At 41.8% G+C, this 24,407-nt stretch overlaps 1 protein-coding gene across 17 annotated transcripts in view; it reads right to left on the bottom strand.

Annotated features, from left to right (window-relative positions):
- The window catches only part of PDLIM5 (PDZ and LIM domain 5), a 116,425-nt gene extending 92,571 nt beyond the window's left edge, over nt 1–23,854 (bottom strand). For 9 of the 17 annotated variants that reach the window (XM_015276294.4, NM_001031149.3, XM_040698985.2 and 6 more), the window contains exons 1-2: nt 23,801–23,854; nt 21,428–21,563 (exon numbers count right to left, since the gene is read on the bottom strand). In XM_015276294.4, coding sequence (XP_015131780.1) covers nt 21,428–21,523 — 96 coding nt within the window. In that variant the 5' untranslated portion in view covers nt 21,524–21,563; nt 23,801–23,854. Of the gene's footprint in view, nt 1–21,427; nt 21,564–22,283; nt 22,373–23,714 lie in introns of those variants that run through there. The other 8 variants (XM_040698981.2, XM_040698987.2, XM_040698989.2 and 5 more) reach the window with 2 other exon arrangements.
- Nucleotides 23,855–24,407: the final 553 nt, after the last annotated feature.

The raw sequence follows: 24,407 nt of genomic DNA, 5'->3' as shown, positions 1-24,407 counted from the left end.
TGCTGACAACATAGGATTTTCTATGCATTAATAGAAATGTGATAAGATTTTTGAAGAAATAAAATCATATGGTACATAAATATGTAAATACATAAACACGGAAATGGCAACAAAAAATGTTAATTCCTTACTTGGATTTGATACTGGAATTATTTTAATATGTATAAGTTTCATCTCAACAACAAAATAATTCAAGCTAACCTGGAACAACTATATGTAAGATAAGCTCCTACTAATATCAGCACAAGTCTTGCAACTGGTTACAAGTAGCAGTGAATCCTGAATGAGAATGGCAGTAATACTGATAGAAGTGCTTTTTAACCATCCTCACCATCCATGCAGATTAAACGGGCCTGAACACACTCCCTGAAGCCACAGCACCAAACTGCTGCTCAAGTTCTGGACAGAAACCTTGGTCACTGAAGTGACAGCAATCCTCATAGATCTGGTATTGACTGATTAACTTTACACTTAACTCCCCAGTCCAAGAACCCCTAGGCCCCTCCTACCCAAACCGCAGTCTTGAGACTACGCACAAAAATAAGAGAAGGCTTTCCTACAGGACAGAACCCCGTTCATCCTGCGGAGAAAAAGAGCTGAATTGCCCCTGTTGCTTTCAGGCACTTTACTGCCCTTGAGGACACAGAGGGCTTCAGCCTCCCATTTATAGGAACTCTTTACTACCATGAAGTTTACAAAGTGTTTAATTACCTCTGAAGGACTTCTCTCATTAACTAAACATACCAAGGGAAAGAACAGCACTGGCAGCACAGTATTCTGTTGCTGTGGCTCACGCCAAAGAGCACAATACCCCTTATGCTAACAGCAGAAGCACTTACATTGCAAGCCCTTCAGATGCATAAGCAAACCAAGTATGCCTCTTTAACCTGCAGTACTTAATTGCAGCAAGGAAGCTCAAGCTTTGAGAACTGAGTGCAGATAAAGTGCAGATAATAATGATGGGAGCACAAGAGGTGTACCAAGGGAGTAAGTTTCCTCCACATTCCAATTAAATTGAGAGGAAGCAGAATGTCTTTTCTGAATAAACAAAGCTTAAACCAGAACATGATCTTTCCTTTTTTCCTCCAGAGTAGACAAAGATACTAATGCAAACAAAATAAAAGAAGTAGCAAGCAGACACATGAAAATTCTGGGGCAAATGAAAGCTTGCATTCAAGCATCAGAAAGGCATGACAGTTAATCTGCCCAAGGCTTTACCAGACCTCTGCAACTTGGTTCCTGTCACCAGCACTTACTCAACATGAGGTACTGCACTCACTGAACACAAAATAGCTGCCACTCTTCTCGCTGTAGCAAAAAAGTCAGGTAGGCTGGTGTTCATCAGCCTGAAGACAGGACTGACACAGTACAACAGCAGCCTGAGTTGCAGCTGGGGCAGCACTGACAAATACAATCTGTTAGAAAGCAAAGCAGCTCAACACTTCCATAGGAGCCTGGGAGAAGAAAGGGATCTACGTGTGGGTGATCCAGATCACTGCATACATTGAGGTGTACGGGAAGATGAGGAAAAGAACACTTTTAAAGGAAATAAATATTTGTAAATGAAGCACCACAAAGCTGCACCTGCAGAGCATCTCCCTTTAAATCTCTGAAACTATCTCAAGCCAGGAAGAAGGGAAAGTTGATTTCCCAGCACAGGTGCAGAAATTCATGTCCTTGAGGTTGGATTAGGCAAACGTCATCAAAACAAAACAAGAATGTACTAACCTCCAGTTTACAAAATTATCATTGAGATTTTAATAGCAAAAAGCCCTGCAGTTACACATAATTCACCCAGAAACCTAATTCGGGAGTACTAACAGTAAACTGACAGTGTCACACAGCTGTAACAAAGTATGGCTTTCTGCTGTTTTAGCACAGCACGTGAGCAGATGAGCAGGGGCATATGGACTGGGAAGAACACAGGGTCAGGGCATGGCAGGGCTGTGGCAGTACAGACAGACTGCAGACCGCCCTCCTACACAGGGTTATTATTAGAGATGTGTTGTAGAGCTCTCTAAACCATACAGGCCCACTACTGACACTTGCAACCACAGAAAAAGCTCCCCACTCCCTAAACTGGAAGAGAGTTTGGGGTAACACTGAGAAAGATGCAAATGCAAATCCTCACAAAAGCAATCCTAGGCAAGCTCTGAGTTTCTGAGAGCCACAGTTCAAAGAAATTAGCATTAGCCTCACAGCCAAACAGATCTGTTCCCTGAAGGAAAATACTGCTAGGTATTTTTCCACTCATTTGATCCCCTTTTTAGTTGGTGGAATGAAAACTTTACTAGCACAAGCATCCTCTGATTTAAACTCTGCACAATTACATATGTTAATGTACTGCTTTCTAATTTGAGGACATTTTAGCATGGCCACCTAAAAATCTGATTTCAGTCAAATGCTGTTTTACTTAAATGGAACATCTGCAAATAAAAATAAACAGTCTCTATCCTAATGTAGAGCTACCTTGGGGGGAAAGCAACAAGAACATCATTTATCTGCAGGCACATACAGCATAAGAAAATGAGCTCTCTTCTGGAGTTGTCACTTTGCTTCAGTTCTAAAAACCAACAAAAGGTCTAACCCAAAAAAACATGGGAAAGCAGCAGCAAACCAGACCTAGAGACAGCAGGGAGCCCCCGGGACAGACACACGTGCCCCTGGAGCTACGTGTTGGACAGTGAGCTCCAACTTTGGTATGGGCTGCTCAGCAAGGGGCTAAACTTTCCTCGCATACTCTGGGGAGATGAATGCAAGTTATTTAAAACCCCAGCACATCGAGCTGGCACGTCATGTCAATACACTGCCTGGGGATTACGTTACAGTTCTGCTTGACAGTGAACCTTTAGGTCTGTTTCCAGCCCTCTGGTGAAACAGAGCAGGCTGCCAGGCTCCATTTCTGAGAATGACAGCTTTTAGTTTACTCTTCTGCCAAATATGAATGCGCAGATCCAGATACATCCCAAGAAAGTGGAAAATGCAAGAGGCGTTTCTTAAGAGTCTTGGGTTCAACACAATGTTTACAATGGACAAATGAAATTCAGTTGCAAACTCATATTTATGGCGCTCCACATTCTCTCACACTTTAGATCTGTCTATAAATACCTTAACATTTTGTAAAATATGCCCCTTCCTCTCCCAGTTTACACACACTCCTCCGATTCATAGCTTGGGCCTTCACAGCTTTCCAGCAGTCAACAGAATCTTGTTTTAAGCAGAAATAAGGAAAGCATCAATTGCTTCAGCAGTACAGGAAAGTGTGGGTGGGAGGCAGGGAGTGCCAACATGGACGCCAGAAGCACACGCATCACATGCTGTGCATAAGGCTGGGTCAGGCAAGACAGAAGGACACAGTCAAGGCAATAGACAGGCTGTCCCATAGCAGTGAAATTGCCAGTGACACTAAAGACAGATGTGGAAAAAGCAAAATATTGAAGCATTTCAAATCACTATTGCTTCACATGTTAAGAAAACACTGTCATCTCACATTAAAAAATAGCCCTAAGCAAAAATAAATTATATGAAATAAACCAGTATCCTGCACAATACAGCTATTAGATAGTTCCCTTTAAAGACTACTCAGGTATTGCAAAGATCTTGGCAATAGGAGGAAAAAAAAATAAAGTATACAAAAAATATTGTTAGATTTTGAAAGAGTATAAAAATAAAAAAAGAAAAAATACCTTTGTCACTCATTTTTCAGTGGCATTTAGTTTGGCTCATCACTGTTCCTCTGAGGGCACAGTGAGAAAAAGTGAGGAAGTGTCTTGAAAATACACACACACAAAACAGTTTGACAACTGTTAAATAAGCTGGTTTTCACAGTAAATTTGAGCAGAATTAAACTACCATTTTTTGCCATGCTGTCACATAGAAGAGGGAGGCCATAGTAAACTACTGCTGCATGAATGAAGTTGCCCTCTGGGATGCAGGCTGAGTCACACTCTCACACTCTCCCACTTCCCATGGGACTGCCAAAGAATACATTTCTTTTTCTCATGAGCAAGTTTTTGCTCTTGGACCAAGGGTTGCAGTTGGTGCTTTCCAAGACAGAATCTGCCTTGCAATAACTTAAAAATTGATTAAGAACTTCAAGACATTTTGACAAAAGAAAGTGATGGTCTAAACAAAATTTCAAAATTCATTCATAGCTCAGAACATTTAAAAAGATGCAAAGTAAATTTTTCAGTAAACTGTCTCTCAGAAGACATAACATCTCATCCTCCCTCAAGGGTGTGGTCGTCACTTTATTTTTAGCCTGGCTCAACTAATGTAAGATTTTCCTTTTTCCATGTGAAAATATTTGAGGTCTGAGGAGAGTTCCAAGCCTTAGAAGAATTGGAGAGTAGACAAGACAGCACAGCTTCAGCAGTGTTCAAAGCCAGCAGTGAAATGGAAGGGCAAGGCACAATTGCAAGGCTAAAACCATCTTCCTATTTCAGCTTGTTGCAAAGCAAAAGAGCAACAAAGGGAAAGGGAGAGTTCAGAAAGAAAGAGCATCTTTAGTAGAGAAACATTTACTGCCTAAAAAGCCAATGAAATTGGAGTTCTGGGCTTAGCACAACATCTTTTTAATAAAGAAACCATTTAAGTGGTTTAGCCAAGGAAAGCTGTTATACAGAACCCTCCAACTGCTCTCAGAAAAGGAGGTGTGCATGGTTTTCCTCCAGGCACTATCATTACTACAGTACCTCCATGCCAAAGGTGGAACCTCTGAGTTGCCTTTCATTACTTCTCACTGTTCCATCCCAAAAAAGCCCTCTGTCCTACAGCAAGGCTGTGTGTCAGTGCTGGGAAGGCTCAAGGTGCTCCAGAATGTACATGTACAGAGTTAGTATTTAAGTGCACAAGCAGAGAAGAAAAGGAGTAGAAGGTAAAACCATTTTCGTGACTGCTTACAGGAAAATATCCCTTCAGATGTATATGGATCCCAATACTCAGGTGTCCAAGGGCTTGAAGTTCACCATCTGCTTAGATGTTAAAGCAGTACAGCAGAGCTGGCTAGAATCAGGTATTTGCCCACAAACAAGATTCTTCACGTAGCCCATAGAAACGTAACACATTCATTCAACTGCCAAATTAGTTCTATGCCACGTTCTTCATTACTTTGCTGGTTGCTGAAGCCAAAATACTTAAACAGTAAGTGAGTAAAATTTTGCTGAAAACAAAAGTCCTATTCATCTCAAAAAAATATTCACTTACTAGCATCAAAATACATTTTAATGTGGAAAACTTGGAGCTGTCTCAACTCTTCTTTTTTGGGAAAGTAGCCAGCGAAATCACAAGAGCGACAACTTCTCTTTTAAAGTCTTTCTAGGCTGACTGCAGTTTGACCAAAAAATTCCTGAAGTTTTAGCAGATTTGTTTGCAAATACATGTGGGAAACATCATCAACAGCACTGCAACAAATACAGAAAGTGAAGCAATTTTCCCGGTTTCATGTGTTTATTTTATTTATTTTGGATGATGGATAACTTCCATTGCAGAAGTCTTCTAGAGCACTGTCCAACTCAGCCATACAGTGCATACTACTCTACCCCCAACAATAGGGTAGAAGCCTGGGGATGTTGCAGCACCTTGGTGCAGCTCTGCAATGCAGCAAGGACAGAAAGCACGAGCTCCGCACCAACAGACAACATATAGGAAAAGCTATAGCAAATTACTGTCTGGGTGAGCCAAAGGAGGAAAGTTCAGTGGATATTAACATTTTTCCATCTGATAAAAAACAGACTACAAAAGGTATGAGAAACAGATTTGTCACTTTATAGCTTTCCACGTCCATCCAGCTGCCAGAAATGTTAAACTGTGTGATTCAAAAAGGAGGCATCATGCCAACTGACATATTCCTCTATATAGAAAGTGAACCAAATGAAGAAAGGAAAAGATATTAAGGGTAGAGTTGCTCTTAAAGGGAATGTATTAATCCAATTTTTCCTACAGTCAGTTAATTAAAAAAAATATATTCAAGAGAATTTAAACTGCACAATATAAACCCCATTCTGACACTGAAATTCAGTTTTCAAAATAAACTCATTACAGATAACAGTCAAAATTATGTCTGAGTGATAACTGTGGTGTGCTGGGCTCACGTACTTGTTACACTCTACTGTTAGTCACCTCATTTTAAACAAAAGCGTATGGAGATATAAGGTACATACCATAAATATTTCTCTTTCTTCTCTGAAGAAATTGACATTGCTAATTTTCCTGCATTGCAATCCTGTATTGTTTGTAGTGACTGGGTCCAGCCACTGAAACTGAATTCAGGTATTACCTTTTAAAGCATTACAAATTTGATCGAGTAACGTATTTCCCAGATAACTTAAACAAGAGTAACGTAAACCTCTCTTTGTGTATCTACTTCTCCCAATATTTGTTCAGCATCTTGCCTGCAACACTCCTGATTTCAAAGATTTCGCACTCATGGGCACATGCCTGTGAAAACAGCAAACAAGCAAGTAAATTTTCAGGAGCAATACATGCTTCTCTGACCTGGAAAGGACAAATCTTTAGCCAGAGAAAACAAGTGAAGGCGGCCCAGGAACTCCTGCAAGTTTGAGGGCTTATTCTACCTCTGCACACAGCACTTTGGTTTCATCATGAGATCTTCCACACACTACCATGCTCATGGTGAACAAATTAGAGAAGAAAGCATATGCTCCTTTTCATTTGCTTTGTATATGCTGCTGCCACAGGCAGGAGTCACCACTCTGAGCAGACACTGCCCTACTTATTTTCCTAACAGGGTTAAATTCTACTGCACACGCCATAGTCTGTTTATTTCTGAATATCTCTATCAGGCCAGCTGCTGTGCAACTCATTTCAATATACACTAAACACCACTTCCTGATAAAGCAACTTTCAGACAACCAGCAACATTTCATTTGAAATGTAATTGATTTAAATACCTAGATTTGATACACCCTTCTCAGAAATACATTTTACATTCTGCTTCTTTAATTACACACAATCAGGTTATAAATGAGTTGCTGTAATTTGTTTGGGGAATTAGGAGGAAAATAAAATGAACACTAGAAAAATATTTGTCAAAGCTCTGTGCCCTAAAGTCCTGAAATATTTATAATGCTACATGACCATAGGAGCTAGCATTGCCACCCTCATGCATTCAGAAACCATGAGTCAGGCCCTAGAAATAAGAAGAGCTTTCTAATCTCACGATTTTCATGCCAAGATACACTCTGAGGTTTCTTTGGGTTTTTAAGCTTAGTTTTCTTGAATGCTCCACGTAACACTAAGGGATTATTTAGATGATGTAAACTGCATCCAGATTTTGATACAAGCATGGCAATGCAAAGCACTTTGGGCTTAGCAGCCTCCTCTGCTCACCTCCCAGAATTTCACTCTGAAATCAACGGAAGGCACCAGTAAGAGGAACTCTGGGTTTCTCTATTGTCTGGCCCTAAAGCAGTCTTCCCCTCTTTCAAGGGCTGCTGTTAGAGCACCATTCGAGTGTGCAGGAAGACAACAAGAGAGCTCAAAAATAGCTGGGGCGGTGAGCAATATCTACCTGGGGTTATTGCTGAGGAGCTCCCCGCCCTTCCTTCTCCTTACTGCCCTATTCACAGCCACGGCACTACCAACTGGTGAAACAAACTTGGCTCTGTTACACTGCCACGTGGAAAGGGATGGCCACAAAGATATCTTTTGGGAGATTTCAACCAACGCTTCACTTCTAGACTGCATAAATTGGTTCCTGAAAGAGCAGCTTGTTTCTCTGTGCTGAAGCATTTAATGCAACTGTACTAGCAACATAAACCTGACTGCTTTTTTGGCTAGCAGAAACCCAGAGCTGGGCACAGTAGAGCCAGGATGGGTCACAACACAGGGCAGTCTGGCAAGGGGAGGGAAAACTGGAAGGAAAAGGGTGGATATAGTCTCAATGCAGGATTTATAAAACTCAAAACAGAGGCAAGAACTTTTAAACAAGACATCCCCGTAAATACTGATGGCACTTACTACACAGGGCCCAAAGTTTTCCTCATTTGTTATTCAGAACTTTCCGACAAATATCCTGTGTATATTTTATTAGGGCTTTAGTTTGCTTTGGCTTTGTTTGATTGTTTTAAATACCTAGCTCTTATTAATCCCTTAATTCCAATCCCATCATATGCTTTTCTGAACCCTAAGCCCTGCTAAGCACCACAATTAATATCGGCTTCTGAATGGAAATTCTCTTAAAAGACAAACTAAGAGTAAAAAAAAAAAATCTGACAGACTTCTTTCAAGAGTAAGACAAGCACCCACAAGCTAAGAAAGGCAAAAGTGAAAACAAAGAAAAAAAACACCACAAAAAAAGCTGAAGGCAGTATAGATTGTATTCCTGCAAAACTACCTTCCACTTCACACTTAAAAAAAAAAAAAAGCAGGTGACAAATTGGAAGAGTCTAATCTGTTTGGCAGAATGTCAAAAAAATGCCACTAGAAATAGGTTTTAATGAGTTTAAGCAGTTCACGATTTTAAATGCCACGTAAAGTATTTCCTAGCCTGTAGTACCCATTGTTGTGCATTGCATTTCCCAGAACTGTTGCTAATATTACATAACAGTCACTGCACTTTTATCTGAATTATTTGCATGCCGCCCTTCTCAAGCCTATGCTATCCTTGAAACACAGCAGTTACTAATAGCATAAAGCTTGCTTTATCCCCTTATTCCAGATATTTTTCTCCATGAAAGATCACCTCTTGTAAGTCTCAGCTCTCCCTTCTAAATCCTCAGCCCCTCAGATTATCCAGGAGTTTCTTCCAAGGAAACAGATCTGTGCTGTAGGATAAAGGGAGGCTTGTGTTGGGTAGTCAGCAGGACAAAACTCCAAAACCTCATTTGACAGGCTGGGGATAGCAGAGTGCCAGCACAGACCAGTTTGCCTAAAATCCTTGCTTTGACTGCTGTAATCAGAGCTTCCTGTGAGCAATTTCCAGTTATTTATTCCCACACCATCCAGGGCAGAGCTATAAGCTGATCTGGGCTGTCTATGGCAGCAGCGGCAGTTTTCATCAGGTCACATATCCAAACAAATTAATGTCATATGAATTTCCAATAATCATCAGTTCCCACTTTTTGAAGTTCAAATATAGATGTGCCAATGGAAGAAATACCCTCAACAGAGAAGTTATTTGGCCAACCAGAGAGTATCAAATGCCCTCTAACATAAGAGGGTCAGTGATGCTCGTCTCTGCAACAATACAGTAAGAACTCCAGCCTGGAAGATTTAGGCACACATCCCAAGGAAAACATCACTAGTTTTTCATGTTGCAAGTGGACTGCATTTCCAGACACATACAAGAAGAATTCTTTCAGCCAAAAAATTCTATTTATCTGTATTTTTGTTCGTAAGCTCAGTCATGGTAGTGAATAGTTCAGAAAAGGCAGCTTTGCAAAATTACCTAAAAAGCTCTAAGGTTATAATTTCTCACTTGACGAGGCACTAGAGCATCTGTACAGGGTTTCCAGGATGTAAGACACCATCACCACATCTGGTTTGTGAGAGCTTCTCCCTAAATGCTCTTGTACCCCTTCATTTAGCACTATAGTTTCAGTGATGGAGACGGACTGGCTCAAAGGTATGTTTGTAATTAGTTTTCTGGACATCATACCAATCCATCTGCTAGCCAGCTCTCTTGTGGCTAACACACCTCAACTAGTATAGATTTGAGAGAAAAAGAAAGTTGGCTGGGAAGAGTTCATTTTCTCCTCCAAGCTAGCCAATGACTCCTTCTGATAACGGCAAACTGAAGAGCCAGCACAGCAGGGTGCTGAGCAGCAGCTAACACCAGCATCAGCTGAGCTTTGAGTAGAATAAATAAATAATTCACCTCACAAATACAACCTGCATGTCTAAAATCATACTGGTGCTCAAATGTTTTTGTGGCACCAAGGTCTGGGCTCTTAGCATTTACAGGTTTATGCTCAAGCCACATAAGAGCAAAATAACATTATTTATAAAACTGAATATATTCTCAAAAGGGATTCATGAAAACCCCTGCTACAATGAGTTTTGCTTATACCCAGTTGCCAAAGTGTGACAGCTGGAAAGTAGAGGGAATAGACTGTATCCATAACCGACAAAAGCTGTAATTTAATAAGCACTTGGGGACAGTTTTCACAGCTTAGTACACCAACAGACGTGTCCTAGCAAGCCTGGCCTCGGCACTTTCAGACTGCCCTGTCCCTAGACACCTGCCCTGGTTGGGATAATAATACCCCAGTGCCACCTATTACACCTGCTTAGGGCGCTGATGGAAACACAGGCACAGGTCCTCTTCTATCAGCTCTCTCCAGCCAGCTACCTCTGGCATAGAGATGGGGAGCAGTTCACATGTAGGAGTTGTGTTTGGTATTACGTGAGCTCTTAAGCGAGCTACTGATGTCCAGGAGCTGGACTCAATCATCCTTGTGGGTTCCTTCTAAGTCAGGATATTCAGTGACTCTGCTTGTTTTGCTCCTCCCCCTTCTTCCTATCTGCACAAAGACAACTTATTCAACTTTGACAAAAATTTAAAAGAACTAAAGTTGCCAGATAGGAAACAATGTTGACTGCTCCCCAACCACTACTGCTTTGTCTGTCAAGTTGGTTGTATCCCTAGACCAGTGTCTGCATTACCATTAATCCGCACAAGTCCCTCAGAAAGAACGAGAGCCCTGTCAGTTGAGGGTTGAACATACTCTGCTTGCCAACACATGTATTTTTGGAGAAGCCTTTTCATTTCTGAAATAATTGTTATTTAGCCACATTAAGCATCATGTAGAGAATCCTCTTAAGAGGTATGGATGCAGAATATTTAAGATTGGATGAAGAGCTACAGGGAACCAAAAGGAAACAATATTATTTACTCCACCAACTTATATTTTGTGCTTAAATGCTTACAAGCCTTCAATTTCCCTTTCTTCCTAATAGATGTAAGCCCAACTCAACTCCACAAATGCTCTGGTTTGCAGAGCTTCACTGGTGGTCTTTCTATAATAAATAAATAAAAAGGCATTAAGTAAAAATGTAGAACACTACAGGAAGAACTGCCTAGATACATCAACAAGTCACAGAAACAAACATGACCCCTTCATAAACAAAGCAGGAGGCCAACATCCAATTTATTTACAAGCAAGAATGAAAAGCTTAACTTACTAGTTGCACTGGACACTGAACTGCACCTGACTTGTCATGCATAAGTTGTACATTGGAGGAAAAAATATATATTAGTAACAGACATATTACAGTTCTCATTTGTAGATTCAGCCATACTGTCTGGTAAAGAGATTGGTCACACAGAAATGCCATTTCTTCTTTCTGGAGTTTCTAAATGAAAACCTTTCACAGCTGGAGTTTCCAGCAAAGTAAAAACCTTTTTTTTTTAATAACAAGAATACATTTGTACTTATGTCTGCAGCCTTCACATTAAGCCTTTTGTCTTCATCCTATTGCACTCCTTTTTCAAAAATCCCAAATGCTATTGCTACCAATACAATATCACACTCAACAGAGGCACTTGGATCATTTCCTGCCCAGATTCAATAAAGGTTAGAATACATGCAGGTGATCCCATTAGTTAAATACAGAAGCTCAGCAGGGAATTTTACTCTCCTGAAATTGATACAGCCAACACTAACCCAGGCTTTGCACCTCAGCCACTATTCAAGAGCCTTTAAAATAACCATGAAATAACACAAAATAAATTTATGTTGTCTTCTCATTTTAAGTACCTGACATTGTTCAGCCACTTGCTAGAGAAAGAACTAAATGTCACATTAGGTCATTCCTTAATATAGACCAGGATAAGCCAAACTTCTTTCATGTCCAGTTAACAGGCAAATCATTTGACCTTTCCAACAGGACTACTGAAGACCTGGCATGATGTGCCTTTTAGTCTACAGCACTTCACACAAGGCATTGCATTTCATTTCAGAGCTTTGTTACAGACAGAGCCAACAACAGTCCCTACAGCTCCCACTTTTTAATACTTTCAGCTATGATATATTGTTTAGTCTTGCTTTTACTTCTGCTAAACTGTTTAAGCAGAACTTTCTAAGGTACAAATTTAATTCTGAATGAGACAAACTGTAATAATAATACTCTATAGTGGAAAAATATGGATTATTCTACTGGGAAATTTCTGGCTTACTTTAAAGGAAAAACAAAAACCACTCTCTTAAGGAATACATATCACTTTCCTATTTTGAGTGGGAACGCAACGCTTGTTGAATTACAAAGCTCGTTAGGGAAGAAAGGTAGGCAGAACAGTCGTCCAAGCGTCACAGATAACCATCAGTTTCACTCCAACTTTTCTGGATTATAAAACTCCAAAGACCATCGTTTTCACTACTAAATAAAAATAGGACACTAACAGCAGAAGTTTCTGTGCTCCATGTCTGCTGGACCTACTTTACACCAAAACTACTGAGTGCATTGCCTTGATACAGCACTTTTTAGCCTGTTTTGAAGATAACTGAAGAGAAGCATCAAGATATGTCTTCAGTTTATAATGTGCTACTTTTCCCCTCCACACTACCTCCCTACTTAGATTAACATACTTAAGAAACTGTGTGGTGGGGCTGCACTGGTGTATCTGAGTGACAGATGACAAAATTGCTACACTGTGAGGGACCCCATACCACTTATCTGACAGCACTGAAAGAAGAGTGACTAATGAAGCAGAGATATGGAAAAACAGAGTGAGAATATCCCTCGTATAGCATTAAGAAAAAAATTTCAATTCGATTTGTGACATTAAGAGTGGTCATTGCTACTCAGCTAAATGAAACCATGTTTGCACAGCATGCAGCTGGCTGGTGCCTGCCTCTCCTCATACCTGGACCAAACATAAAGGCATCAGTGCTTGTTGTCTCTCCCTCTTTTCCTGAGTTTCATTTCCACACGTATATAGTTTTACAGAGGTTGTTGGAAAGGCCACTGTTCAGTACAAACACAGACACTACCACACTCCAGCTGAAGAAGAGGGGACAATTTCCAAAGCATGGTATTACCAGCATGACCACACTGCTGAAGAAAATAATTTCAGCAAGGGCACCGTGAAGTGAATGAAATTGCAAACCTGATTTATTAAGTTATCTTGACCAAAAAAGACCATTGTAATCCTCATCTAGACCAGTATAGTTTACACCTACTTATATATCCGTGGCCATAACTTCTCAGCTTTTAAACCAGACTTGCAGAGTTTGTGACACCAAATCTTCTACCTAGCAGCTCCACCTTCAGCATCACATAAGAGAACAGCTGGATTATTATCAAGTCCTCTACACAAACAAGGCTTTAAGGCCAGATGATAACAGAAGCTACTAAGACAGAGTCTTTTGCTGAGGAACATTCACAGTCCTTATCTTTCACCCATGCCAACTTGTCTAAGAACACACAGTAACTCACCCCACCAATTCAGCTTGTGGATCTCTTGCAGTAAGGCACCCTAAACAAATATTTAAGTTATATTTCCCCTAATTTTACTTCCCTGAAGCCTTATGTCATTCACAAACTCAGGTAACACCAGCCCCAGGAGCTGTTTCCCTTTCCATTGCCTCTAATCCCTTGGAAGAACCTATACCTCTATTTCTCTTATTAATTCAGATACTTCTCAATCCCATTTCCACCCCCTTCTTGACCAATGCCAGGAAGAATATTAACCTACTTATATTTTGCGCTGTTTCAGGCACAGAATAGACAATTTTCTCTCACACTTTCCCTTACATTGATAACATATGAAATCTATTCTTAAAATGTCAAAACAAATGCAAAAAAAGCCCAACAATGTTATCTGCTGGCTCCATACCAAAACCAAACAAACAAATCTTTCACCACCATGTCTCTTCTCACAATGCCTTCTGATAGCCATCGGCCAATGAATAATGAGAAAAACAGTCACACTAAAAATAGCAGCTCAAAATGGTGGGGAAGTCGACAGAAGTCGCCAAGCCTCCAGGGTCAGATACTCACAAAGAAAATACTTTTTTTTAATTTTCCCCCCAGTTTTTCTATTTAATGAGTGACCTTACTTTTTAGCCTCCAGACAGCCTGCCAATTTTGCATCTACTCTGAGCATCTAATTAGAGTTTATTTTTTCACTACATCTGTCTTTCAAAAGCGGACACTGTAAACAAACTTCCGTTTTTCCATCATAAAACGTTTTGCTTGTAATCCTTATGTTGTAACTACAACAGTCACAAGTTAAAAAAAAGTTACCAGCATCCTTAAATGAAAAAATAACATGCTGACACATGAAGTCAGATAACCATTAGCCACAAACTTGTAGGTTCCTTTTCTTCCCTGATATTACAGTTACATTCACTTTTGGGGGAATGACATCAGAACAGGAACTATTTAAATTAAGTTTGCTTCCTACTAGGTCTGAGGAGGTTGTCTGCCAAATAAGACCAAGGAAGGACAGATGAGACGCAGGCATGGTTTCTCCTGCCTCTTACCATACAGCCTCGCTTCTGCCTCCCCTTCTCCCTTACGGGATGCTCTGTCTTGCTTTAAACTGCACAGCAAGAAAAGGTAAATAAATGGTTTGGGAAAACACAAGCCTTTTTCCAGCTTTCAACACAAAGCTTGAATAGTGCTGAAAAGGGAGGCAACCAGTAAATAACAGCCATACAAAGTGATCTCTCCTCCATTCTTCATGGGAAATTCTTTCAAGGAGGACAGTGCCAGCAGGCAGCTCTGCAAACCCTGAAGTACTACTCCATGCTCTTAGGACTTTCAGAAAACTTGATAATTTTATGAGGGCTGCTCTAAAATAATACCTCCTATTTTATTATCTGCTCTTCATATCTGTTGTAGCTTCTATGGAAATAAATAGGAGAAATTACCTTCAGAGTGACCTACACACATTACTTGTGAAGCAAGGAACATTATTATTGTCCATATGTCACTTAGTTCCAAAAGGAAAAGGAAAAAACCACACACACACGCCATTTCTGTTCCTCCAGGACTCAGCATAGAGAGGATGCAAACTGCAGCAGCACTCATAGCTCATTTGTCATTCTTAGTAAGCCACATCTAAACAGAATTAAATACAACCAAGTAATGCTTCTTGCTTCATTGGTTGCTGAATGTTATCCATTCTATAAACTCCCATAAAACAAAGTACTTTTTGACCCAGGAGCAGGAAGAGCAGGTAACTGCTGTGACCTCTGCAGATTCCCCCTCAACCCCCACCCTGTGCCAGGAAATATCCCTGCTGAGAACCACAGCCTCCATTTCGGCAAATCCAAAGCTCATTTCTGAGGAGAGAAGAAATTGAGCAGGATATTTTTTTTTTTTTTTTTTTGGAAGTTCACTTAAAATAAGACAAGTGAAGATTAACTTTGACATAGACTATAAAGAGAAGACAGACCCCTGACGTTAACGTTCATCTTTCTTGAACCTCAAAGGAAGACTGCATAAGTAGATATTTTCGGTTCTTACCAAGTTTTCAGTTTCATAACTTCCTACTCTGGTGCTACACTTAAAAAAAAAAAATTGCTGAATACCTCAATACTGACAGTTTTCTTTAAAGTCCACACTCTGGAAGTCATGCTATTATTCCTATTTTCAAAGTGATCGGTACATTCCAGCATTTATTGTAGCTAAATAATTCTAGACCATAAAAGAAAGAGAAAGAAGATAAAAACTTGGAACAAGATGAAGACTTTAGAGATTTTTTTCCCCCAAATCTCATTTTGGAAATGTTGAGCTCAATATCTAAAACACTTTTTGATCTATCATCTTTCAATATTTCCCTTTCAAAAATTTCCCCAATAAAATCTGATATTAAAAGAAAAAAAGAAAGATGACAAGTTCTGTTTCATTACCAGATGTTGACACTACCCATTATCTCCTACCCATGAACTTCTCTTACAGTTCACAAAAAGTATCTTTGATGATCAGATATTGTACATGAATTTTAAGATACAGACTGACTACTTATTCCTGCACCTCTTATCCTACTTCCTGGCTTGAAACACTTTCCAGAGATGCACAACACTTTCTACAGCTCCTGGTTTCATTAGACACATTTTAAAATGACACATTGTGTAAAATAAGTCTACCAGAAAACCAGAGCAATGCAAGTTACAGTAATGGAAAACATCTGAAGTGGTGTTTTTGTGGAAACCATCACCACTCGGGAGCAACTCCCAGCAGCACAGCAATGCCAGCAGCTGCCAGTTAGGGCTTAGTTAGTAGCTTGCAGGAGCTTCCAGGATAGAGCATAAAGTTACCGACACAATTATCACTAGCCAGGCCGGCAGTTGTTCTACTGTTTCTGTTCTATTTCACACGCCTGCTTGAAAGACCACTTCCCTAGTCCCCCACTGTAATAGTTTATTTTATAACAACAAAAAACTTTATTTCATTAGAAACAACACATACGGTTTAAAAAAATTAAAAAAACAAAATCACACAAACAAAAAGACTCAGCCAAATTCTAGTCAATTTAACCTGGCATACCTGAAGTCCATTCAAGGCACTGCTTTATTTAATTATTGTTAAAATTATTTTCGCAGATGTTAATGACAATCAAATAGTTTGCTTCCTAACATTAGGAAGACCAAAGGCCAAGCTTCTGCATAAACAAATATTATGCAAACGCCATACACATGCTCCATCCCCATGGATAACTTGCTAGATAGCCATATGGATACCTGGGTAGGAAGGATGGAAAAAATGGGAATGCAGAGGAGGCAATTCCTCTGATGATCATCATCTGACACCAGCATGAAGAATTTCAGCACACTCATGTGGGACGTAGATTGAGCAGCTGATGTGCTGCATGCGTGTTCGTTCTCCACTTCATTCCAAGGTGGGCTGCTTCTGTACCCATTCCCTGGGTGTGCTGCATACTGACACATTCATTATCATGAGCCTTTCACCAGCTATGACCTTGCCGCAGAAACACATGGAAAAATGCACTTGAAATGTGAATAAATGCAAAAATAGAGGGCTATTTCTGTGTGGATTTCTGATAGGGAAAAAAAAAAACTGTCAATGGGTTCCATTTTTTTCCCCTACATGTAGGAATTCAGTTCCACACCTTTGCTTCAAGTGTACTTCGTGTCAGAGGTCATTTTGTCAGACTGCCCCTCAGCTGCCATCTTTCACACAGCAACAAAAGATAAGGGAATGCCAGTGAAAGGCTCAGCCTCCACTGCCATACCACCAACATCCACCTCTGATGTTGTGGGTCAACATAATGAAGTAGGAGGCACTGCTTTCCGAGCAGCTCTCAGACTACTATAGTTTCTCTTCAGTACTTCCTTGTTTCTGTCAGCAATTACTGTCATAAAACTGAGATAAGAATTGTTTACAGACTTTTCTACAAGGCTGGTGTCCCTATTTTGGTATGTTACAAATGTTTCAAGAATGCATTTAGAACAAATACCTAAGCTTGTCAGATCATTACAACATTAATGAATAATCCTCCAGTACCAACGGCTATTCATGTCTTTCTGCAGAATGCAGCAGTTTTGGCAATTGTAATCCTACAGTCATGTTTACCAGGTTTATTCTAGTTGTGTTTATTGAGCACTGAGATCTAACTAAATCACCCTTAAAGTAATACAGATATAATATTAATGCAAAGTCTAAAGAGATTAATATGACCAACTGGGCATATCAGAAACATCACTAAAATTTATCCAGGACCTCAGATACGCATAGATATAAGCCATAGCAAATCATTCAGTATTGGCAAACTGAAAATGAAATAATATCATTTCAAATATTTTGACCAACTTTTTTTTTTGTCCAGCTGGTGCTTAGCAGCTTGGAAATAAATTTTACATGGAAATAGTTAAGAGAGAGTGAGGGTCTTAGATGCAAATCTTACAACGTAAATCAATACCAAAGAATGGTGACACTTCCTCATGTCCCAAGAACCTACTAGCAACTGATAATTGAAGCTTGAGATGGAGGTGCTACATAAGCAGCTGCCTGTTTAGGGGCCTGCACTGATTCAGAGGTGATCAATTCATTTACAGGAAGACAAGTTGCATGATGACAAATGTCATTTCGTGGAACTGTATGTATTAGAAAGATGGACAGGTATTAAGCTTTTACTTCCATAGGGAAAATCAGATTTATTGTAGGAAGTAATTTCCTACAATAGCTAAAAATAAAATTTGTATCTCAAAGTAATCAGTTATTACTTGCTCTAGGTTTCCATTTTTTGATTTTGCATTACAACATTGGTCTTAAACAAATGTTTTCCTTGCTCCTTCAATTAATGTAAAACACCACAAGGAACAAGTGAGGACAGCATCTCAGTAATGTTAGTTTGCACACGTCGGCTCCTGCAATTTCTACTTTCTTCAGCATGAGTTAACTGGCCACAGCTTGCAATCTCTCATTACACAAGTGCCACTTCAGAATTAAATACCGGGAAGCCTCGCAGTACAGCAGCATGTGGTGGCTTGAGCCACTTGAACGGTTTATTGTTAGTAGAAGAGGGAGATCTACAACCTCAGCCTGCCCTTCATTCCTGGTTCAAGGGCAAAGATCAATTTTTATTTATTTTTTTAAACTCATAGAGCAACTTCCTCTCCGGTGAGGACTCTCCTGTGAGAGCAACACCTCTGCTCCACATCGCTAGCACAAACCTACTCAAACCTACTCCAACCTCTCCCAGCACACCACCTCCCACTATGGGTCTATTTCTGACCAATGTAATGGCACTGGATGGAGCCCCTTTGCAAGAAGCCATCTAGTTGTAGTCCAGTCATATACAAGTGTATGCAGCTCCAAGCACTGCACACATTGATTTATGCTACTACCTACAAGGATACGCCCAACATGATGTACACTACTTACCATGAGATGTGTGCAGCTGTTATGTAACAACTTTAAAGCACTAAAAGAGATAAACTGGTGGGTTATGGTGTGGCAACAAGTCTACAGTGTACTAGTGTTGGGGAAAACAAACAAACAGTAGTACACAAAACAGACTGGCTTTACCAGGTAGAGGTAACTGCTACTCCCACTAAAATGGCATACCATTGCCAGCAACAATGACTTACTGAAAGCTTTCTCTCCAGGAAGCCCACGAAATGTTAATTTGTCCACATTACCAGTAATAAGGCATTAGCTTTTTGGATAAACAGCATTCAAAAACAAAGTATTTATTGTGCTTCATAAACTGTACTTTACTTGAACTTAACTTCAAGGAGCCAAAACTAAACTAAAGCAGGAAATTAGCCCTCAGCGAAACAGCCAGATTCATCCTCAGCATCAAGAGCACAAATTTAAGGAGAAAAAAAAAAAGTCCTCCTTGCCAAAGAACATAATTCTGCTGCCTCATTACTGTTTTGCTAAAATAATTTAATTAGCGGTCTTCAGATGCAGGAAGGCATTTATACTTTGTCAGGAAAAGAAGGGGTGGGGGTGAATGGTACAGGCTGTTCCAGCATACCAGGAACTCAGCACCGAACTCTTCCAGCTACTGGACCAAAGCTGGATTGACATACCAGGACTAAGTGCTTGTTTGATTGAAAAGTGTTGTTGTTGTTGTTGTTGTTGCACGAGGGCAGTGCAAAATCTGGATGGTCTTAACTCCAAATAAAAAGAAACGACTCAGAGAGAAGAGCTGAGGTCCAATATGTGAATGGGGTATTGTGCTTCCCCCTCTCCGTGCACATTTAAAACCTTAAAACCACCTCAGAACCCATTTTCTTTACGGTCTGCTGACATGGGCACTGACTCTTGTCATTAGGGAATCCCATAACTCAGACTTTTTAAACGCAGCTGTTTAGGCTGATTCCTTCCTGCTACTCCATACAAACAGCACGTTTAATTCATGCGATAAAATACTCATCTAGACTAATTTCAACACATTTGTTTCCTCTATGGAAATTTTCAGATGGGAAACATGCTTACTAGCCAGGTCACACTCTGGCTGTCCAGGACGGCAGATCCCCTTACAAAAAACCAAGTGTTACTGTTGCTAAAATAGGCCGTTCATTGTGTCTTCCTGCCTACACAGCCCTGGGCTGCTCATCAGTACTGCCTGCAGATACACCATGCTGGCAACAGCCTGTCCTTCTAAAACTCTCCTTGCTACAGTAGTCCTTTGGCCATCACATTGGAAGAGCATTCCCAGTTGAAACATTTTATTGCAGCAGGAGTAAGCAGATGCTGAACAAGAAACCGAGTTACAGCTTAGCTTGAAAATTCCCAGAATTTAGGAATAAACTGTAGCTCAGCCCCTTTTGGCTCAGATATAATCAGTACACAGGTATTTTCACAGCTCTCCATTTTACTCCAGCCATAAATAATAATAATAATAATAATAATAATTTATTCTTCATAATCCACAGGTGACTAAGATTAGCCAAGTCTAAATGAACTGGCAGGCTGTGAATCGCTAGTTGAGATTAGCTAAAAATATTGCCATGATGCATAAACCCAAATAGAAACCTGCTCCCTCTCCCAGGAATTCCACACTCCCAACAGGTGTAAAAAATAATCCATCTTTGTCACTAAACTGCAGAAATACGCAGGAGGGGGAGGCAGGCTGCTGGCAGAGAAGGTGTCATTTATACATGAATGCTTCCACAGTGCAAAGCACAGTTTAAAGGTGCTGGAGTCCAGAGCCACTACTGTTCACCCAGAAATTTCCAGTACTCACATTAACTCAACAGTACAAATTCAGTCCCCATGTGATGTAAATGAAGTGTTTTAGACGTCTGGGGAAGGCTTTGAAACTCAGCCCACACAGAAAGAAAATTCATCACTGAAAGAAAAAGCAATTTCAAAAGCAGGGAACTGGTAGTTAGTGCCTGGGTACAAAGATCACGTTTGCTTTGACTTAGCTCCTCAAATCCTTTCAGTACCACTTAAGAGCTCACACTCTATAAAACACTCATGTGAACATCAGTTAAGAGTACTTGCTGCATTAAAAAAAAAACTCCTGAGAAAGTGGCATTTTCACCCAGGCACATACCCATGAATTGCTGTTTATTACTCCCACCTCTTAAGTGCAGCTTATTGCAAATAGTGGGATTTGAAAGAACAGACACCAAAAAATCCTCCAAGCGTTATGAGCTGCTGAATAAACAATGGGGACATGAGTGATTCTCCCCCGCTGCCTCCCATGTGAGCTGCACAGGCAGAAAATTGCCCATTTCCTGCCAGCCTCCTTCCTCTGTCACAACGTTCTGAGGGTGAGCAGGGAGGGGAATTCAAGGGTGCTTTCTGCCTAGTTTGTTGCATAGATAAAAACATAGATAAAGCAAGGATTTTAGATGAAGACATACAATTTCCTTGGAGCCTTCAGACAACAACGATGTATTTTCCCAGCCCATCACGCCACGGGGCAAGTTGAGCCCAGCACCCACAGCTCAAGGCTTTGTAGTCTGATAAAGGTTGCAGGCTGACTGCAGCACGATGGATACCCGCATGCAAGCAGATGGGAGAACACACTCACCCGAGAGATGGACAGGGGCATGTTGAAATCCTTGCCACCTTGAAGCCTGAAACCCCAAGGAGCCGGGCCGACCAGAGACACGCTGTAGTTGCTCATGGTGTTCAGTATTCAAGGATCCAAGCCAAGGACTTGATGCCTGCAGAAGAGAATCACACTTTTACTTTAAAGGAGATGAAAACAAAAAGCACTGCCCACCGCTTCTCCAGAGTATAAGGACAGCCAAACATCTACACGAAGTCTGTCATTACTTATACTTTCATTCCCCATGTTTTGCTGTGCTAAATCGATTAGGAAGAAACACAGGGAGCTGGTAACACGCTCCTACTACTTGCAAGGTTTCTGGTGTTGAAATATTTGCATCTCAAGAGAAGCACAGAGTAAGAAGTACTTGTCAAACATCTGATAGAATACTGTGGGGAAAAACAAAAACCTCAGTGCTGAGACAAGCATGAATTGATAGCATCCCTTAAATCCAAGTATGGAAGAAGTTACCACCATTGGCACATTTGTCTCTGACAAAATGAGTATCACATGCTGCCATGTCATGAGCTCAGAACTTGTTTCTCAACACATTATGGCTTGACAGTTTCAGAACCATGTCAAAATGTCACAACTTTGAAGTTCACCAGAAGAAAATAAAAACCCTGTGACTTTTAGTTTTACAGCGTGACTTCATGTTGACAGAACAATGCTACAGACAAGACAGATCTTAACACCAAGCCTCAAATGAAAGCTGCAAATTAAATTAAAATACCGCCAGACACATCGTAACAGTGAGGGGAAAGAAGAAGAAAAAAAAGCAGAGCAAAACTCCGGTATCTCCCTCCCCTCCACACCAATGCGAGCGGCAAATTACCTTTAAAAGGCAACCTCCGCACTTAATTGCTGCCCAGAGCCAGAGATAAGGGCTTCAGTTTCACCTCAGATAAGTAACATTACAATGACATCTTAGGTAGTGGATCCCGACTATTTTGGTATGGTTGAAGTAAGGCAAAGAACACAGCAGAGCGGGGTGTAAGCCTACACCGTGGCACGGCCGGATTCCAACTCCTGTGCTGACATTTAAGGTGGCACCACGGGCACACTGCAGCGAGTGGGCTGCACGCCCCAAACCCAGCCTGACCTCACCGTGCACTGCGGGGGGATTTTAGGTGTTGAGGCAGGAAGGTTTGCAAAGGCACCCATTCCGGTGGGCCGCCCGAGGTGTGGAAACCAGGATTCAGAGCTACCTTGGCAGCTCCCGGGGCAGCCCCAGCCCCAACGCTGGCTCAACGTGCCCCAAAATCCTCAGTATGATAAATGCCACCGCCCTCTCCCCCCCCCCCCCCCCCCCCCCCCCCCCCCCATCCTTCCTGCTGCTGGAGAGGATGAGAAGAAAAACCTTCGAGCAAATTTGAGCTCTCGGGGGGCTTGCTCACCACTGAAGCGAGAAGTAAAACTTCGCTAATTCCTTCTGAAAGGGGATTTTAATTAGTCACAGATTTCCTCCCTTATGAAAGGGAGAATTCTTTTCATCCCCTGTAAATGAAAGGCACCACGGCAACAGGTCACCGTACGGTGAGGACGTCAGGAAAGCACACCGCGTACAGCGAGCAGCACACGCGTGGTTCACGGGCACCGGCAGAAGGCTTTACCTACGAGGAGGACTCAAAGTCCCATCATCAAGTTAAAAAACGAAAGCGTAACGGCTAGTTGCAACAACAGCTTCGGGAAAAGATGAAGTTACGTTCAAAAAGGATGGTTTCCCCCACCCCGTTTGAAGCAGCCACAAACGGGGAGAAAGAAGCTGCCTGGTGAAATGCCTCGCGGGGCTCCCAGCACCGCTCCGCTCTCCTTTCTCACCCCCGTGACTCCGCACCTCCAGCCTCCCGGACGGAGCAGGAAGGAGGCGATCACTCGGAAACTCACTGCACTTCTCGAAGTACGAGTGCAGCACCTAAGCCTCACATCCCCACTTCGTGCGCTGGGGCACTGAGCAACCCCGGAGGAGCTGCGCAACTTCCATCGGTTATCACCAAACGTTCGCTGGGTCGGCTCCTGGAAGGGGGAATTTCAAAACCCTGGCAGAAACGCTCATCACCACGCGTGGGGACGCGGAACAGCGGGGACCCGCGGAGGAGGCAGTCCCACGGGCAGCGACAGCACCGAGCCGCCAGCCCCGCCGCACCGGCGCAGAGCAAAGCTGCAGCCCCAAGGCAGGGACCTGAGCCCCGCACCCTGCGGGGAGCTCCCCGTGCAGCCCAACGGCACCCCGACGCGGAGTTAAATTGCAACAAAATCAACTCACAGGTTACGAGAAGCAGCGCGAAGTTCGAGCCCCACCCCAAGCTTCTGCCTTCCCTGCTCCCTCTCCGCCTAGCCCCGCTCACTCACCCAGCCCAGCGCTGCGGGGCGCGGAGCGACGAAGACACCCGCGGCGCGTCTGCCAGGCAGCAGCTCCGTCCCTCGCTCTTGTTTTCACTTCCGTCTCCCGCCGCTCCTCCCCCGGCACGGCCCGGCCCGGCACCGCGCGGTGGGGACGGGGCGGGGGCGGAGCGCGGTGCTCACGGTCCGGCGGCTGGAAATGCTTTAACGCACGGCTCTTGGGAGGACCTGAATTTTATTGTTATTTTTTAGTCCCAGTTCACTATTTTTTTTAGCAGGGAAATGCATTTCTTCCTTTTTTTTTTTTTTCTTTTCTTTTCTTTTCTTTTCTTTTCTTTTCTTTTCTTTTCTTTTCTTTTTAGTTTACGCAACTAAAAGTGCACCTGTGAAATGCAAAGAAGAGTGATGAGGGAGAGGAAGCTGAGTGTCTACACGTCTCCCCTCTATCCTCAGCCTGAGGAAAGGAGCTGCTATGCAAACTGGTGCAAAGGGGCAGCCTAAGCTTACAGTGTAGCCCATGTAGGCTGCCACAGCTGTCCTACAGGTAACTTGTACAAAAAGAGTAAAACTGCACTTTATTTACCACGGATTACCATGAGGACTGATGAGGATATGA

Source organism: Gallus gallus, chromosome 4 (genome assembly GCF_016699485.2).
Source record: "Gallus gallus isolate bGalGal1 chromosome 4, bGalGal1.mat.broiler.GRCg7b, whole genome shotgun sequence".
NCBI lineage: Eukaryota > Metazoa > Chordata > Aves > Galliformes > Phasianidae > Gallus > Gallus gallus.
The sequence above is the reverse complement of the archived record's forward strand: the minus strand, read 5'-3'. Positions and strand labels throughout refer to the sequence as shown.